Source organism: Coregonus clupeaformis, unplaced genomic scaffold, assembly GCF_020615455.1.
Source record: "Coregonus clupeaformis isolate EN_2021a unplaced genomic scaffold, ASM2061545v1 scaf0377, whole genome shotgun sequence".
NCBI lineage: Eukaryota > Metazoa > Chordata > Actinopteri > Salmoniformes > Salmonidae > Coregonus > Coregonus clupeaformis.
Window position 1 is genome coordinate 351,539 of NW_025533832.1, and position 20,345 is coordinate 371,883.

At 40.9% G+C, this 20,345-nt stretch overlaps 2 protein-coding genes across 2 annotated transcripts in view; both read left to right on the forward strand.

Annotated features, from left to right (window-relative positions):
• Nucleotides 1-530: 530 nt before the first annotated feature.
• On the forward strand, nucleotides 531-4,566 carry LOC121561853 (cysteine-rich venom protein ophanin-like). Its single transcript, XM_041874292.2, has 7 exons — nucleotides 531-546; nucleotides 983-1,083; nucleotides 1,330-1,420; nucleotides 1,746-1,888; nucleotides 3,331-3,419; nucleotides 3,543-3,625; nucleotides 3,809-4,566. Exons 1-7 carry the CDS (start codon nucleotides 531-533, stop codon nucleotides 3,949-3,951), a joined length of 666 nt encoding a protein of 221 aa, XP_041730226.2. The 3' UTR covers nucleotides 3,952-4,566.
• An 8,692-nt stretch (nucleotides 4,567-13,258) lies between these two features.
• The window catches only part of LOC123484626 (inactive phospholipase C-like protein 2), a gene marked incomplete at its 3' end in the record, with an annotated part of 28,418 nt that continues 21,331 nt past the window's right edge, over nucleotides 13,259-20,345 (forward strand). Inside the window, 2 exon segments of the mRNA XM_045215137.1 lie at nucleotides 13,259-13,294; nucleotides 13,850-14,313. Of these exon segments, the coding sequence (XP_045071072.1) occupies nucleotides 14,053-14,313 (261 nt within the window).

Here is a 20,345-nt window from a genome sequence, read left to right on the forward strand (position 1 = left end):
TTAATTAAGGACGGAGACTGGACCATTCAGGAACACTCAACACCTATTGGAAAGCCATTCTGGTGTGTCTTTGGCATTAAAATAGGTGTAATTGTCCTGCAAAAAAAACTACCCCAGTGTTAGTATTATGGTGGCAGCATCATGTTATAGGTATTGCTCATCATCGGCAGGGACTGGGGAGTTTGTAAGATCAAAATAAATATGAAAGCCGCAAAGCCCAGGTAAACATTGACAGGAAAACCCCACCTCAGTCTCCTGAAAACCCTGGGATAGAGTTGTATTTTTGAGTAAGACAATTATACCAAACCAGTTATGCCAAAGACACACCAGAATGGTGTTGAGTGTTGCTGAGTGGTCTAGACTCAGTCCTGACTTAAATTAGCTTGAAAATAGGTTTAAATATGCTTTCCGTCAATGATTCCCAATCAAATTTACTGTCTTGAGCAATTTTGACAAAAACAATTGCCATATGCTGCCCTAAGAGTTGTGGAAAGTTGGTAGAATATGATTCTAAATGATTTACAGCTATAATGGCTGCTCCACCAAGTATTAACTCTGGGGTGTGAAGACCTACGCAAAAACAAAACACTTTTGTTTTTTTTGTGCGTTTACATTTTCTATAACTTTCTTTCACTGCAAAAATGTGGAGTAGGTGGTGTAGATCTGTAGGGGGGAAAATCGAATTGAATCCATTTTCATTTAAGTTTAAGGCAGCAAAATGTGAAGACTTTCACCATCCTCTACCAACATGATTAGGAATTAATTACACTGGATTTAGTCATCACCCACAACGTTTAATTCATCACGTGCTGTTTTTACAAAAGAAAGTGGATTGATTTGGGACTCAGTCCAGATGTTGTCACAGACATTAAGAGTAAATAGTTGCTTTGTATTATGGGTTTAGTGAAGTATTTACCTGTGGAGTAAGTAATGTGCATATAATCCCACAATATAACGTGTGTGTGTGTCTGTGTGTGTGTAGACATTTGCCCAGACAGCACAGCAGTTCAGGCTGAGATCCTTAACCAGCACAACGCCTTCCGGAGAGCGGTTACGCCTACTGCTAGAGACATGCTCAAGATGGTACGCTTTCATGATTCATATACTTTCCATCCGTAACAAACCTCAGAATCAAATGTTTTTCCAACATCCCCCAAAATCCATCGTAAAGAATATAATCCCTGATGTGTAATTCATAGAGCAGCCCTATGGTAGGCCTATATGGTTAGTTTATGTACATGTAGAGACAATACAGTACGGCCACAAAATACTCATGGACACTAGTATGTGGATGGCATTATTCTACAGCTGTTTGTATCTGACCTGCAGAGCTGGAGCGAGGAGGCAGCGGCCAGTGTTCAGGCTTGGGTTAACACCTGCTCCATGGCTCATGGGCCACCCAGCAGTCGCATGCTTGGCAGTACGGTTTCCCTTTGTCTCTCCATGACATCTCTTGTTTTTCCCCTGCTGTAGTGCAAACTAAGACAAATATATTTTATTGATTCATGCAACTCAAGACTTTCGCTGCAATGGTATCAATGTGAGCGCAATCTTCAGCTCAAATATATTTTGAATGTCATGATTTCCTATCACCAGTGACTATCTATGGTAGCTTACCTGGTATCATATTTGTTGACATCTTAAATCCTGCATTGAAAAGACATGTTAGTCAACTGTTCCAGTTTGATTTCACTGTTACATACCTATTTAGTAAACTTTTCCATGCATGCTTTACTTATGAACAGGCTACGAAATGGGTGAGAACCTGTTCATGTCCGCCACTTCTAAGAATTGGACTGAAATAGTTACAGCCTGGCACAGTGAGGTCATAGATTACTCCTATCCCAATGGATCTATCAATGGTAAACACATCGGCCACTACACACAGGTAATGTTCATCTTACGTGCAGATACATTATGATGACATACATGTGTAAAATCTGATTGAATCACAGGTTCTATGGGCCCATTTATAGAGAAACAGTCAGAGGCAGATATATATAAAAAAAAAAGAACAAGTTTATGGAATGAATCAGGTCTAAGTTTGTTTGTTTAAAAAGGGTACAGTAAAACATTAATGCGAAAACACAACGCAGTTCCTTTCACTGGATGGCTCTATCATGTTCTAAATATCTACAGCGCTTCCACAGAGACAACTGACCCTGTTCACAACTGACCAAAAACAGTGACAAACAACTTCTGCATGAAAGAAAAGAGCAGTTAGCCACTGCATCTACACAAACACTAACTATTTTAGAAATACAAAATGTATGAACTTAAAACAGTCACCTTAATGGAGGGCAGTTTCAATATATTGCTTGGACCCTCATGAACATCTCTCCAAACACAAAGACAACTGCAGTGGCATAACTTTCAAAGTAATACATGTGCTGTCAAATTTGAATAAACAAACGCTGATAGAGAACTAAACATACCTTCTGAACAGATTCGACCACACCCAAAACAGTTGCTAAAGACAGCATGGTCCCTAAAATGGTTGCCTTAAAACCGAGCGCATAGCAACAACACCATACAGTCTTAACACTGGACCTTTAGGTACATAAGGACCCACAATGGACAATGGGGTATTTTTCTACATTTTACATGTCCGCCACTAATTAGGGTCAGGTAGGAAGCACACACCAAACCTGCAGTTCCTACTCTGTCACGTATATTTTCAGGGATATTTAATCACATATACCTGTTGACACCAAAGGAGTATACTTGCAGAATAGATTACTAACTTATTGACATTTATTTTGGTAGCAATTTTAGCCATTGTATTGTACATACACTGAGTATACCAAACATTAGGAACACCTTCCTAATATTGAGTTGGCCCCCCACAAACTGGTGCGCCTGGCACCCACTACCATACCCCGTTCAAAGGCACTTAAATATTTTGTCTTGCCCATTCACCCTCTGAATGGCACACATATACAATCCATGTCTCAATTGTATCAAGGATGAAAAATCCTTCTTTAATCTGTCTTCTCCCCTTCATCTACACTGATTAAAGTGGATTTAACAAGTGACATGAATAAGGGATCATAGCTTTCACCTGGATTCACCTGGTCAGTCTATGTCATGGAAAGAGCAGGTGTTCCTAAAATGTTGTATACTCAGTGTATATTGTTATGGACCATTGTGCCACAAGCATTTTGCTACACCCGCAATAACATCTCCTAAATATGTGTATGCGACCAATAAAATGTGATTTGATTTGGTATGCTGTATGGTGGTCAGAGGTGTGTAGTTACCGACAAGTGTCATTATGGTTATTCGCCAATTAAACTCTGATAACACTAAACTGTGTCTCCTTTCATATAGGTGGTTTGGAATAGTTCATACAAGGTTGGCTGTGGTGTGGCCTTGTGTCCTGGCTCAGTCTACTTCTATGGATGCCAATATTACAGAGCGTATGTTGCACCAATCACACCCAAAATGCACCTAACACCTGTGTACAATTTCACCATATTTACTATAACTGGTAGTGGAAGGAAGGCATCATCCAGCGATCATTCCAATACTTTGTTTAACAGGGGAAACTACAGAGGAGTGGCTCCATACAAGGAAGGAGCTACGTGTGCTGACTGCCCCAACTCCTGCGAAAATAAGCTTTGCAGTAAGTATCAGACATGATGAAAATACATGAATGCCATCTAAAATCTTACCAATATGACTTAGCAATGTTAGTGATAGGTTTCAAAAACATGTTCACAAGGTTCAATGTACAATAATCACCAAATGTAAACTGTCAATATACAATGAATTGACTGCCAATGTTTCTTCTCATGTGTCATTTCAGCCAATCCCTGTCCTTACATAAACAAGTATGTCAACTGTGCCGCCATGAAAGAACAGGCCGGGTGCAGCAATCCTTTGGTGTATGCCTGGTGTCCCGCCCTCTGCCTGTGCACCACCAAAATCATCCCAATAGCAAAGAAGTGAAACCACCAGACCTCTTCAAAATGGTCCACTGAAAGAAAACTTTGAATGATTCCTCTGTTGTTTCCTTGTCTATGAGAAGAAGAAAAACATATACACCTGGTTGATCTATCTACTGTACTTCTGGTAAAGTCAGTTCATTTGAACAATTCTAACTATCACTAATAATATATTAATTATCACTGTAGGTCTATGGTACAGATAAAACATTGTTCTTATTCTAGGGGTAACATAAGGTGTCTAACTTACAGTAGCTAATGTTAGTTGGAAGCAATTCATTTTGTTCCCTTTCATTGATTTCAATGTCTTCGTGCCCATTTTACCAAAACAAATCCATATTGAATTTGCAAGTTGAATGAGAATATCCTGTACATCTTGAGAAGCCAATATTTCCATCAGTTACAGTAACAGTGGCCATTTTTATCATTTAATTTCTGCTAATAAACTACACAGTAATATGGTTATACAGAACTGTAATACCTCAACACATTTCACTTTAAGTTGATTCAGGGCATTATTTTATGTTTGATGAAATGCAAGGAATGCTGCTCATAATTTGCTCTATCAACATTAAATGTTTGCACATGACAGAATTATGTAACCCTTATTTTTTTCCTCAATCGCATTAAAATTATCATGAAGATGAATTAATGGACTCTGTGTTAATGGTTTTACAACCCCAAAGCTCAACATCTTCTTATGATTTTAAATGGGCAACTGAGGTGATGGAAATAGAACCAAAAGCCTCAGTAACAAGTCACCATCAGAGAGTCAGCGTCACCACCAGATGCCTCTGTTGTACAACAGTATATTCTGTATCAGAATCACATGACCATCTGCAGGCTTGATATACACCGTCCCTTCTCCTGTCCCTTACAACATCCTGGAACTGATCAATATGTATTTTTAAAAATTGATTTATGTGAACTGATCCTTAATCAGAAAAAAGACACATGACTTCTAATAAGAACCCCGAGAAGGCAACACAAGGTGGAACTGGCACACTGATATAGAGGTAAGATATTCTGCAGTATATTTATTGTCTGGAAATTGATGCAAAAAGGTTCAATTGAACTGTTTATGGTCATATCTCATGTGTAGGCTACAGAAACTTCAGCAATACATACACTCCTGCACATAAACAGGTCAACTTTGACTAAAATATTAGACTGTAAACTGTAAGGATCCTTTTTGAATAGCTACAGAGAGAATAAGAGCTGCTACAAGCAAAACGATGATTTTTTAAATTATTTTTTATTTTTTATTTCACCTTTATTTAACCAGGTAAGCCAGTTGAGAACAAGTTCTCATTTACAACTGCGACCTGGCCAAGATAAAGCATAGTAGTGCGATAAAAACAACAACACAGAGTTACATATGGGGTAAAAAATACATAAAGGGCAAAAAATACAACCGAAAATATATATACAGTGTGTGCAAATGTAGCAAGTTATGGAGGTAAGGCAATAAATAGGCTATAGTGCAAAATAATTACAATTAGTATTAACACTGGAATGCTAGATGTGCAAGAGATGATGTGCAAATAGAGATACTGGGGTGCAAAACAGCAAAATAAATAACAATATAGGGATGAGGTAGTTGGGTGGGCTAATTTCAGATGGGCTGTGTACAGGTGTAAAACGATGAATTATACTGTTATCTTTTACAATAACTGGATAGGTTGCTATTGAAGGAACATATAGTCTTCTACAAGTTATGATCTGTTACAATTTACATAAATACAGCATATTGATAAAATCTCAGATTGAAATTTTTCAGACCGTAAAATGCTATATTTTTACCCAGGAAATCATTTTGATTGACACAATCCAGCATTTTGAATTAAATCCAAGAGCACTGAATTAAATCCAAGATCTTAATATTTGCTGATTAACATCCCAAGCGGAAAAAAGTATATTTTAATATATTACAAGTATACTAAAATATATAAAAAATGTAAATTATATACTTCAAATACAAGATGTATTTTTCTAGTATATCTTAAGTATACTATAAATATAACATCATTACACATCAATACACTTATTAAAAGTGTACTTTAAATTAATTGTTTTTCTTTAAGTATACTATATGTTCACTATCTTTACATTTAAAAACACTCATTAAACTTGTACTTCTATTTAAAACGATTGAATTGTAATTTAGTATATTAATTCAAAATACACTTGGAGTTGTTTTTAAGTTGAAGCATTGATTTTTTTAAATGAAACTGCTTGTGAGTGATCAAGTACACTATAAGTGCCTTGAAAAGTATTCATACCCCTTGTATTTCTTCACATTTTATTGTGTTAAAAAGTGGGATTAAAATTGATTTAATTGTCATGTGTTGTCAACAATTAACTCAAAATACTCTGTAATGTCAAAGTGGAAGAAAATAAATAAATAATAAGATTAATAAAAAATTAGATAACTAAAATATAATCATTGCATAAGTATTCAGCCTCTTTGTTTAGGCAAGCCTAAATTAGTTCAGGAGTAAAATTTGGCTCAACAAATCACAGAATATGTTACATGGACTCTGTGAAATAATAGGGGTTGATATGATTTTAATATGACTAACCCTTCCACTGTCCCCCATACATACAACATCTGTAAGGTCCCTCAGTCAAGTATTACATTTCAAGCACAGATTCAACTACAAAGACCAGGGAGCCTTTCGAAAGCCTCATAAAAGGGCAGTGATTGCTACAGTGAGGAAAAAAAGTATTTGATCCTCTGCTGATTTTGTACGTTTGCCCACTGACAAAGACATGATCAGTCTATGATTTTAATGGTAGGTTTATTTGAACAGTGAGAGACAGAATAACAACAAATAACACATGTCAAAAATGTTATAAATTGACTTGCATTTTAATGAGGCAAAACATGACTTAGTACTTGGTGGCAAAACCCTTGTTGGCAATCACAGAGGTCAGACGTTTCTTGTAGTTGGCCACCAGGTTTGCACACATCTCAGGAGGGATTTTGTCCAACTCCTCTTTGCAGATCTTCTCTAAGTCATTAAGGTTTCGAGCCTGACGTTTGGCAACTCGAACCTTCAGCTCCCTCCACAGATTTTCTATGGGATTAAGGTATGGAGACTGGCTAGGCCACTCCAGGACCTTAATGTGCTTCTTCTTGAGCCACTCCTTTGTTGCCTTGGCCGTGTGTTTTGGGTCATTGTCATGCTGGAATACCCATCCACGACCCATTTTCAATGCCCTGGCTGAGGGAAGGAGGTTCTCACCCAAGATTTGACGGTACATGGCCCCGTCCATCGTCCCTTTGATGCAGTGAAGTCGTCCTGTCCCCTTAGCAGAAAAACACCCCCAAAGCATAATGTTTCCACCTCCATGTTTGAGGGTGGGGATGGTGTTCTTGGGGTCATAGGCAGCATTCCTCCTCCTCCAAACACGGTGAGTTGAGTTGATGCCAAAGAGCTCGATTTTGGTCTCATCTGACCACAACACTGTCACCCAGTTCTCCTCTGAATCATTCAGATGTTCATTGGCAAACTTCAGACGGCCCTGTATATGTGCTTTCTTGAGCAGGGGGACCTTGCGGGCGCTGCAGGATTTCAGTCCTTCACGGCGTAGTGTGTTACCAATTTGTTTTCTTGGTGACTATGGTCCCAGCTGCCTTGAGATCATTGACAAGATCCTCCCGTGTAGTTCTGGGCTGATTCCTCACCATTCTCATGATCATTGCAACTCCACAAGGTGAGATCTTGCATGGAGCCCAAGGCCGAGGTTGATTGACAGTTATTTTGTGTTTCTTCCATTTGCGAATAATCGCACCAACTGTTGTCACCTTCTCACCAAGCTGCTTGGTGATGGTCTTGTAGCCCATTCCAGCCTTGTGTAGGTCTACAATCTTGTCCCTGACATCCTTGGAGAGCTCTTTGGTCTTGGCCATGGTGGAGAGTTTGTAATCTGATTGATTGATTGCTTCTGTGGACAGGTGTCTTTTATACAGGTAACAAGCTGAGATAAGGAGCACTCATTTTAAGAGTGTGCTCCTAATCTCAGCTCGTTACCTGTATAAAATACACCTGGGAGCCAGAAATCTTTCTGATTGAGAGGGGGTCAAATACTTATTTCCCTCATTAAAACGCTAATCAATTTATAACATTTTTGACATGCGTTTTTCTGGATTTTTTTGTTGTTATTCTGTCTCTCACTGTTCAAATAAACCTACCATTAAAATTATAGACTGATAATTTCTTTGTCAGTGGGCAAACGTACAAAATCAGCAGGGGATCAAATACTTTTTTCCCTCACTGTACTAAGAACATACTTAAGTACAAAAAAAGTATCCCAATTTAGATCATTTTAAATGTAGTTAATATACTTAAATGTTAATAAAATTTACATTTCATGCAATAAATGTATTTAATATTGCTCCAATTTAAATAATTATGAATATACTTAAAATATGTTAATGTCTAGCATCCCTGGGTTTGGTTGTACAATTCAAACATTCATTTTTCATGTATAACATTCTACAACATATTTTATGAGTTATAATTGATAGGAGATGCAGAGAAAACCAAGATCGTAACCTATATTGATTTGTCTCGTTAAATTTGTGCAAATGGAGCTGTAATTTGGTGATGTAGTCCCCTGTAGCTCCGTTGGTAGAGCATGGCGCTTGCAACGCCAGGGTTGTGTGTTAGTTTCCCACTGGGGGCCAGTGTGAAAATGTATGCACTCACTAACTGTAAGTTGCTCTGGATGAGAGCGTCTGCTAAATGACTAAAATGTAAATGTTTCAGTTTCACCATGTGTTTTGATCAATGATGTACAGTGCATTCGGAAAGTATTCAGACGCCTTGTCTTTTTCCACATTTTGTTACGTTACAGCCTTATTCTAAAATTGATTAAATTGTGGGGGGGTTTCTCATCAATCTACACACAATACCCCATAATGACAAAGCAAAAAAAGGTTTAGACATTTTTGCACATTGATTCAAAATAAAGATACTGAAATATCACATTTACATAAGTATTCAGACCCTTTACTCAGTACTTTGTTGAAGCACCTTTGGCAGCGATTACAGCCTCGAGTCTTCTTGGGTATGACGCTACAAGCTTGGCACATCTGTATCTGCAGATCCTCTCAAGCTATGTCAGGTTGGATGGGGAGCGTTACTGAACAGCTATTTTCAGGTCTCTCCAGAGATGTTCTATCGGTTCAAGTCTGGGCTCTGGCTGGGCCACTCAAGGACATTCAGAGACTTGTCCCAAAGCCACTCCTGCGTTGTCTTGGCTGTGTGCTTAGTGTCATTGTCCTGTTGGAAGGTGAACCTTCACCCCAGTCTGAGGTCCTGAGCGCTCTGGAGCAGGTTTTCATCAAGGATCTCTCTGTACTTTGCTCTGTTCATCTTTCCCTCGATCCTGACTAGTCTCACAGTCCCTGCCTCTGAAAAATGGGCTTCTGTCTGGCCACTCTACCATAATGGCCTGATTGTTGGAGTGCTGCAGAGATGGTTGTCCTTTTGGAAGGTTGTCCCATCTCCACAGAGGAACTCTGGAGCTCTGTAAGAGTGACCATCGGGTTCTTGTTCACCTCCCTGACCAAGGCCCTTCTCCCCTGATTGCTCAGTTTGGCCGGCTCTAGGAAGAGTCTTGTTGGTTCCAAACTTCTTCCATTTAAGATTGATGGAGGCCACTGTGTTCTTGGGGACCTTCAATGCTGCAGAAATGTTTTGGTACCCTTCCCCAGATCTGTGCCTGACATGCACTGTCAATTGTGGGACCTTATATAGACAGGTGTGTGCCTTTCGAAATCATGTCCAATCAATTGAATTTACCACAGGTGGACGCCAATCAAGTTGTAGAAAAATCTCAAGGATGATCAATGGAAACAGGATGCACCTGATCTCAATTTCGAGTCTCATAGCAAAGGGTCTGAATACTTATGTAAATAAGGTATTTATGTTTTTTATATTTAATAAATGTGCAAAACAATTATACAAACCGGTTTTCATTTTGTCATTATGCGGTATTGTGTGTAAATCGATCAGGGGCAACATTTTAAAAATCTATTTTAGAATAAGGCTGTAATGTAACAAAATATGGAAAAAGGGAAAGGGTCTGAATACTTTCTGAATGCACTGTATATAAACCCTGGATAAGGAAGTCTCGAGGTTTTGCTCGCCTGAGGTAGAGTATCTTATGATAAGCTGTAGACCACACTATTTACCAAGAGAGTTTTCATCTATATTTTTCATAGCTGTCCAATTACCACCACAAACCAATGCTGGCATTAAGATTGCACTGAATGAGCTCTATAAGGCCATAAATCAACAGGAAAACGCTCATCCAGAGGCAGCGCTCCTAGTGGCCGGGGACTTTAATGCAGGGAAACTTTAATCCGTTCTACCTAATTTCTACCAGCATGTTAAATGTGCAACCAGAGGGAAAAAAAACTCTAGACCACCTTTACTCCACACACAGAGACGCATACAAAGCTCTCCCTCACCCTCCATTTGGCAACTCTAACTAACTCTAACTAACTCTATAACTCTATCCTCCTGATTCCTGCTTATAAGCAAAAACTGAAGCAGGAAGCACCAGTGACTCGGTTAATAAAAAAGTGGTCAGATGACGCAGATGCTAAGCTACAGGACTGTTTTGCTAGCACAGACTGGAACATGTTCCGGGATTCTTCAGATAGCATTGAGGAGTACACCACATCAGTCACTGGCTTCATCAATAAGTGCATTGATGATGTCGTCCCCACAGTGACCGTACGTACATACCCCAACCAGAAGCCATCGATTACAGGAAACATCCGCACTGAGCTAAAGGGTAGAGCTGCCGCTTTCAAGGAGCGGGACTCTAACCCGGACGCTTATAAGAAATCCCGCTATGCCCTCCGACGAACCATCAAACAGGCAAAGAGTCAATACAGGACTAAGATTGAATCGTACTACACCGGCTCTGACGCTCGTCGGATGTGGCAGGGCTTGAAAACTATTACAGACTACAAAGGGAAGCACAGCCGCGAGCTGCCCAGTGACACAAGACTTCCAGACGAGCTAAACCACTTCTATGCTCGCTTCGAGGCAAGCAACACTGAAGCATGATTGAGAGCACCAGCTGTTCCGGATGACTATGTAATCACGCGCTCCGTAGCCAATGTGAGTAAGACTTTTAAGCAGGTCAACATTCACAAGGCCGCTGGGTCAGACGGATTACCAGGACGTGTACTCCGAGCATGTGCTGACCAACTGGCAAGTGGCTTCACTGACATTTTCAACATGTCCCTGACTGAGTCTGTAATACCAACATGTTTCAAGCAGACCACCATAGTCCTCGTGCCCAAGGACACTAAGATAACCTGCCTAAATGACTACCGACCCGTAGCACTGACGTCTGTAGCCATGAAGTGCTTTGAAAGGCTGGTCATGGCTCACATCAACACCATTATCCCAGAAACCCTAGACCCACTCCAATTTGCATACCGCCCCAACAGATCCACAGATGATGCAATCTTTATTGCACTCCACACTGCCCTTTCCCACCTGGACAAGAGGAACACCTATGTGAGAATGCTATTCATTGACTACAGCTCAGCATTCAACACCATAGTGCCCTCAAAGCTCATCACTAAGCTAAGGATCCTGGGACTAAACACCTCCCTCTGCAACTCGATCCTGGACTTCCTGACGGGCCGCCCCCAGGTGGTAAGGGTAGTAACAACACATCTGCCACACTGATCCTCAACACGGGGGCCCCTCAGGGGTGCGTGCTCAGTCCCCTCCTGTACTCCCTGTTCACCCATGACTGCATGGCCAGGCACGACTCTAACACCATCATTAAGTTTGCAGACGACACAACAGTGGTAGGCCTGATCACCGACAACGATGCGACAGCCTATAGGGAGGAGGTCAGAGACCTGGCCGTGTGGTGCCAGGAAAACAACCTCTCCCTCAACGTGACCAAGACAAAGGAGATGATTGTGGACTACAGGAAAAAAAAAGAGGACTGAGCACGCCCCCATTCTCATTGACGGGGCTGTAGTGGAACAGGTTGAGAGCTTCAAGTTCCTTGGTGTCCACATCACCAACGAACTATCATGGTCCAAACACACCAAGACAGTCGTGAAGAGGGCACAACAAAGCCTATTCCCCCTCAGGAGACTGAAAAGATTTGGCATGGGTCCTCAGATGCTCAAAAAATTATACAGCTGCACCATCGAGAGCATCCTGACTGGTTGCATCACCGCCTGGTATGGCAACTGCTTGGCCTCCGACCGCAAGGCACTACAGAGGGTAGTGCGTACGGCCCAGTACATCACTGGGGCCAAGCTTCCTGCCATCCAGGACCTCTATACCAGGCGGTGTCAGAGGAAGGCCCTCAAAATTGTCAAAGATTCCAGCCACCCTAGTCATAGACTGTTCTCTCTGCTACCGCACGGCAAGCGTTACCGGAGTGCCAAGTCTAGGTCCAAAAGACTTCTCAACAGCTTCTACCCCCAAGCCATAAGACTCCTGAACAGCCAATCATGGCTACCCGGACTATTTGCACTGCCCCCCCACCCCATATTTTTACGCTGCTGCTACTCTGTTAATTATTCATGCATAGTCACTTTAACTCTACCCACATGTACATATTACTTCAACTACCTCAACTAGCTGGTGCCCGCGCACATTGACTCTGCACCGGTACCCCCCTGTATATATAGCCTCCCTACTGTTATTTTATTTTATTTCTGCTCTTTTTTTCTCAACACTTTTTTGTTGTTGTTCTATTTTACTTTTTTATAAAAAAATAAATGCACTGTTGGTTAAGGGCTGTAAGTAAGCATTTCACTGTAATGTCTGCACCTGTTGTATTCGGCGCATGTGGCCAATGAAATTTGATTTGATTTGATATGTATTGGCCAATTAGCCCCCCCGAAGTCATCTAGTGTAATTATAAATCACTGGTTTTGATCGATGAAAGCAGTTTTCATGTATTTCAATAAGAAATACCCTTTTCTATGATCAAGGTTTGATTGACAGAATGTTCGTTGTCGTTGCTGCCTGTTACAAGTAGTTCGTTCACCTTTCGCTAAACCTAAACGGTTAGCTCGCTAGCTAAATATTTATTTAGATAGCAAATGTATTGACTGTTGGGTTTAGTCGGTGACTACTTGCTAACTAGCTAGCTACATTGCAAGCTAGCTAATTCAGCAACTGGTGGTGATGCATGGACTGAACAATAGTCGCGTCGTTGCAGCTGAATAGCACAGCAGAATGGAACTTTGTCCTCTTTCGACACGACTTTATCAAGCAAGGCAAGTGTGATAACATGAAATTATGTTGGCATGGGTGGCTGTAGCACAGATACATGAGAGGGTTAGTTAAAAAATATTTGGCTGTTGTGTTAGCTTGCCAGGTTAGTTAATGTTAGCTAACTATTGGCAAGTTGATGAAATGTGGGCTAATTTGTCAGTTAGCTAACGTAACATGACTGAGTAAGGACGTCTAAGTTAGCTAGCTATAGCTAAATTAGCTTTAGTCTAGATATACAACACAGCAGCTAACAAACCAGCCACTTCTATCCGTGACGATTGCAAATATGGCTGACTTGTTGACTAACGTTAACTAAATTACTAACGTTGGCTAGCTAGGCTGTTAACTATCGAATGACTTACCAGACATCATTTCAAAAGAGACGATGTAGCTAATTTTGCAATGTTAGACCGGCAGCTTTTCAAATTGAAAATTCAATTGAATGCAATTGCACTGTTTGCATGTAATTAGCTAACGTTAGCCATCTACCATTCGAAGTCACATTAGATATCCTGTGTGCATGCAATTTCAGATGATATAATGTCTAGCATTGAAGAGTTTAATCTGGTATTCAGTGTATCTTGTTAATGATGCTGAACAATATGTTTTGTTTTACAGAGCACAATCAATGGAGCACGCCAAATTAGAAAGCAGTCAAATATGGACCGAAAGATGATACGGAACGTTTTTGTGCAGATGTTATAACGAGGTAGCTAACTAACAAGCCAGTACATTGGATAAATACAACAGCGTTGCAAGTGAAACGCCTACATAGCAGCTTGACAGCTACGCTTTCGTCTGTCTGTGTGCGTGGAGTGCCTATGGCGGAGTTTGGAGAGAACGACGGCTCATCTCCATCGAATACTGGGGATTCGGTGGCCTTGCCCAGTGATAAAACAGACGGGAAGACGCAGTGTGAAGTATCGGTATTCAATGGGGACTGTGGGATACAGGCAGGCATGGTTGGCTCAGAATCCGTCGCAGTAACGTTACCTGACAGCCCATGGCTTGAAACAGCCAACAACTCCTCTGTCGGATTGGATTCCAAATCAGGAATACCACGCAGGAGCAGCATTATAAAGGTAAATCATATTTGTATGCAGACTTACACGGATTTGAAAACGCGAAGAGAGATGGATGGTTGGCTAGATGGTTAGCATAGTGGATGCATCCTTAGATTTGATCTTCCACTAAGTGTTCTTGTTATGCACATTGATTCAGCAACCTCGACCATATGATCACTTGCAATCCAAAAACCACTGTTCACACACACACATTGACAATGCAGGTGAAAGTAGGGGTCTTGTCTGAATTTGCAGGTGCCAATTCACCATTCAGAGCAAATGATGTAACTTCTGTGCTGTCAGCTCATGGTAAATATCTGCACTATTTGGCTGAATTCTGGATAGGCTGCTATTAGGAGGGGATACACCTACATTATCAGATGGAATGCTATTGTTATAAAATATCCTAGGCCAAGTCCTCACTGACTAATGAAATTGAAGATGGGACTAATAAGCACCTTAATATGAAGACACATTGAGTTAGTATGGGACAACAATGTCTAGGCTACAGGCGTTCTTACAAATACATTCTGTTCTGTTGGAAAACATTGCTTGAATACTTTGCATGAACTGAATTTGGAGACCAAAGTGATCCGTTTGCGCCATCTTTCAAACAGAAAAACTTTTAGTGCTTGACGTTTACCGTATGTTGCCATACCAAATTTGGGAAAGTCGGGACCAATTCCTGTGGTTAAGAACAGTTTCCAAATTAAATTGGAGCCATTGTTGCTTCTGAACGCGTTGGTTTGGTAAGCAGTTCATCACATGAGATGAGGCTTTTCCTCATTAAGACCTCTCAGCTTTGTATTCCGTTGTCTTCATTGCGAGAGTATTGTCAGGTGGCGTCTGTATTAGCCAACAATAGATGGCCTCATGAAGGAAATGATGCATTCAACTATTTCCTCAAATTGACTGTGTTGCAAGGTTGTTCAATTGAATTGTTTTCCCTGAAAGTGAAGGCTGCAAATCCCTAAATAGGCCTACAAATTGAATTAAAGTATAGCCTAGGTCTTGCAGACTGAGGCTATCACATTGCCAAACTCACATCTTTTTTGTATTTCTCTTATTGCTGATCACTAGGCAGGTTTCCATTGACCCAGGTTTATTCAACAAAAGCAATGTCGCAAAATAAAACATGGCGACGTAATGGAAACAGCAGCTAAAGGAGAAATGTTCTAAAGATCGCCCAAAAAAATTATCCATTCAACGGGTGGATTTGTCTTTTGTCAAACTTTCTTTATTGCGACAAATGATGATGGAAACAGTTTTTCAGAATATATTTAAGGTACTCTGGGCACGTGATGTCATCATGCTCCACTCCACATTTTAATTCTAAATGCCTACTGCTTGCAAAATCATTTTTTTCAACTATAAAAATAATCTTTCTTTGCAGGACAAGGATTGTCTTGACTTTCAAGAATGCCTGAGTTGTTTATGCCTGAGTTGTTTTCGCCTTGCTTTTCTGGTTGGCTGGATGCAAGTTTCACAACCCAATTATTTCAGCACTACAGGAGTGCAAGTTTCACAATGGCACAGACGATGGCGATATGTTGACACATGATAATTATTAGAATATGGCAAATATGAGTACATTCTTGCATTGTATCCATGCTGGCCTTTGCGGGCTACCTCAGACATGAAACATACTGGAGGTGGGAGGGCATACATACAGACTGTCACATTTATTAATGCGCAATTTCCCTAAATGGATAATGGAAACAGTTCAACCACTTATTTTTTTTTTCTTTTTGGGGGGAGGGGGGTAACGTCATTACTTCCTGCTGTTTTTATCACAAGACAGTTCAGTAGAAACAAAGGCAGTTGTTGCAATTTCTATGCAAACAACAAAAAATCACTGGACAAGTTAATGGAAACAGCTTTATCTATCCCTTATTTTTATGGATCTTTAGATTTTAAGTTGATTATGGTTTTCACTCTAGCCCAGGGATGGGCAACTCCAGTCCTTTGTGGCCTGATTGGTGTCACATGTTTGCCCCAGCTAACACACCTGACTCCAATAATCAACTAATGATCTTTAGTTTAGACTGCAATTAGTTTAATCAGATGTGTTTACTAGGGATGGGGAAAAAGTGTGACAACCACTCTGGCCCCTGAGGACTGGAGTTACCCATCCCTGCTCTAGCCTTCTTAGTGACAAACCTATCAGATCTGCAAGTCAACTGTGTAGCCTTATGAATGGATAGTCCCCACTGTGACTAAAGTTGCATCAATATCTTTAGATCAGCTAATTTATGGACCTACTTTAGACAAGGCTCTTACTTGTTATTGTACAAAATCTCAATCAACTGTTATTCATTATGAGCCTGTTCGTTGTGGTATTGTTGATTTGCCAGCAATGAACACGGTTCTTTCCAGTTAAGCTCTTTTCCAAGCCAGGTTTTGTGGACAGCACTTTCTTGGCACATTGAAAGCATTTAACTTTCTCTGCCTGGAGATTGATGGAGGTAATATTGACATTTCTGCCTTGTAAAGCTCCAAGTAATCTCTCACCACCACACAAGGACCTGTCTCACTTCCCAGCTGTGAAAATCAATTTATTTCATCTGATGTCCACTCCTGTGACTCAAGGTTCACTATCCTCTGTAAAAAATAAATACAAATTAATAGGTCAATAATGTCTATTGAAAGGTATTGCAGTTGCAGAGCTGAGAAATCTGTATTTACTCCAAAAAATATACTGCACATTCACTCACCAAGCTCTTGGTTGGTCCAGGATGCCCACATTTGGGAAACCTTCTGTGTCGACATACCTCTCATTCTATTGAACAAAGATTCATGCACTTGTCATGTTAGAACTGACTGGTCTGAAGGTTTTCAAAAGGTAGTCCACTGGCAAAGGATACAGTCAGCCAATCATCACGTGGCTTACCACCAATGTCCCAAATGCAATAAGGGACTCTAAGACTACACAATAACAGCCTTCTCTGCCAGCCTTGACAAGTTGGTATAATACAACACTGGTCCATATGCAAATCAGCATTGGGCAAATGTCCAAGCTATTCATGCTGGCCCTGTCAGACCAGAAGTGGGTTCTGCTGCAGGTCTTGGGCCTCATTAAAATAACCTGTTCAGAACTGTGCAGCCATATTACACGCTCACACCTCTCCACTCCACTGCCACCTTACACTGTAGCCTTGCAGATATGTCAGAGTGAATAAAAAGTGATGCCACTTACAGTTCATATAAGGAAATCAGTCAATTAAAATAAATAAATTATGCCCTAATCTATGGATTTCACATGGGTAGGAATACAGACATGCATGTGTTGGTCACAGATACAGTACCTTTAAAAAAAAAAAAAGTAGGGGTGTGGATCAGAACCAGTCAGTATCTGGTGTGACCACCATTTACCTCATGCAGCGTGACACATCTCCTTCGCATAGAGTTGATCAGGCTGTTGATTGTGGCCTGTGGTATGTTGTCCCGCTCTTCAACGGCTGTGCAAAGTTGATGGATATTGGCGGGAACTGGAACACGCTGTCCTACACGTCAATCCAGAGCATCCCAAACATGCTCAATGTGTGACATGTCTGGTGAGTATACAGGCCATGGAAGAACTGGGACATTTTCAGCTTCCAGGAATTGTGTACAGATTCTTGCGACATGGGGCTGTGCATCATCATGCTGAGCCATGAGGTGATGGCGGTGGATGAATGGCATGACAATGGGCCTCATGATCTCACCACGGTATCTCTGTGCATTCAAATTGCCATTGAAAAAATGCAATTATGTTCGTTGTCCGTAGCTTATGCCTGTCCATACCATAACCCCACCACCACCATGGGGCACTCTGTTCACAACGTTGACATCAGCAAACTGCTCGCCCACACAACGCCATACTGCCATCTGCCCGGTACAGTTGAAACCGAGATTCCTCGTGAAGAGCAAACTTCTTCAGCATGCCAGTGGCCATTGAAGGTGAGCATTTGCCCACTGAAGTTGGTTACGATGTCAAACTGCAGTCAGGTCAAGAGGACGAAGAGCACGCAGATGAGCTTCTCTGAGACGGTTTGTGCAGTTTCATCAGCTGTCCCTGTGGCTGGTCTCAGACGATCCCGCAGGTAAAGAAGCTGGATGTGGAGGTCCTGGGTTGGCGTGGTCTGTGGTTGTGAGGCCGGTTGGAAGTACTGCCAAATTCTGTATAATGACGGAGGCGGCTTATGGTAGAGAAATTAACATTCAATTCTCTGGCAACCGCTCTGGTGCACATTCCTGCAGTCAGCATGCCAATTGCACGCTCCCTAAAAACTTGAGACATCTGTGGCATTGTGTTGTATGGCAAAACTGCACATTTTTGTGGCCTTTTATTGTCCCCAGCACAAGGTGCACCTGTGTAATGATCATGCTGTTTAATCAGCTTCTTGATATGCCACACCTGTCAGGTGGATGGATTATCTTGGCTAAGGAGAAATGCTCACTAACAGGGATGTAAAGAAATGTGTGCACAAAATTTGAGCGAAATAATAAGCTTTTTGTGCTTATGGAACATTTCTGGGTTCTGGGACCAACACTTTACGTGTTGCGTTTTTATATTTTTGTTCAGTTTAAAATTCACTGTGCACAGCCTTCAAGATTGAATTGATATGAAAGATTTAAGCACTTTCAATGAGAAGACTGGCACTTCCACTGTCCTCACGCTCATAAAATGACTGCTGCTTTTCAAATGTATTATGGAGCACAACTCTGAATGACCACACCATTTGCACAAGTTGAACGTTTTCCTTCATTTTTTAACCTGTGAAATCAACATTTGTTTTTACATTTAGGTCATTTACTCCACCGATTTGCACCGATAGAGCAGCTTGCTGTGGAACAGATAAGATATTTGTTTACATGTTTGATTGCAGCGTGAGATGCGACTGAAATTTCACATGGGGCACAGGATGTTGGTGGCAACTTAATTGGGGAGGATGGGCTTGTGATAATGGCTGGAGCAGAATAGAGTGGAGTGGTATCAAATATGTCAAACACATGGTTTCCATGTGTTTGATGCAATTCCATTTGCTCCGTTCTGGCCATTATTATGAGCCGTTCTCCCCTCGGCAGCCTCCTGTAATGTGGGGAGAGAGCAGCGTGGGGATGGAGGGGGCTTGGCATGAAGCGCTGAACATCGTGACATGATGTGAATTGGAATGTGTTTAGGATATTACTAGCATTATAACTTCACTGAATTACAGAATGATGTACTAGAAATTAGTAATATTTTTGGAACAAAGAAAAACATTATTAACCGGTTCTCAAGATTTGAAAAAATAATGTTTTTGTTTCGGAACACTAGAGATCACTTTTGTTTCTGTTTCCGTTCCTCAAAATGGTTTGTTCTTTTTTTGTTATGTTCTTTGAAACGGTTCCAACCCCTGAGTAATATAATAAATTCTGCTTTAGTAGAGCAATAGCTTTTTTCTACAGTGATGAGAGGATGTGGTCGGGACTAAAAAGAACACTTTCATATTAACACACAAGCACAGAGTGGACTGAAACTTGGCCTCCAAAGTTGTGGTATTGCTGAGTGGAGGGGAGATAGGCCTAGCTAGGGTCAGGTCACAGTATGTGCTCAAAATATCAAAAGTAGACTCGCACAATTAAGACCACTGTGTATCATACTGCTTGAGGTGTCAAAATCCTCACCTATGGTTTGAATGGTAATGTAGCTTTGGCCTAACAGTTAAAAAATCTCTTCAATCTTGACCAACCACTGGAAATGACTGATTATAATGAGTTGTAATGAACCTGTGGCTAAATCTTTTTTTCACTTAACAAGGTCCCTCCATTGTTTGATGGCTATCAATTATCTTCTGTATCTTGTTAGCTGAGGAATCCCTTGCAGCAATATTTTTTTCTCTCCCTTTTCTCAAGATTAGGGATATTCGTCGATATTGAGTAGTTTCCATGACACAATCCTACACCAGTTTATGATGCCTGATCTTTCTTGCACCCTAGTGCTAACAACCCAGTTGAATGTGATATCAGTCTGGTCTCATAGACTAGACATAACATAGTAAAAGTAAATCCTGAACACTGAAATTGGT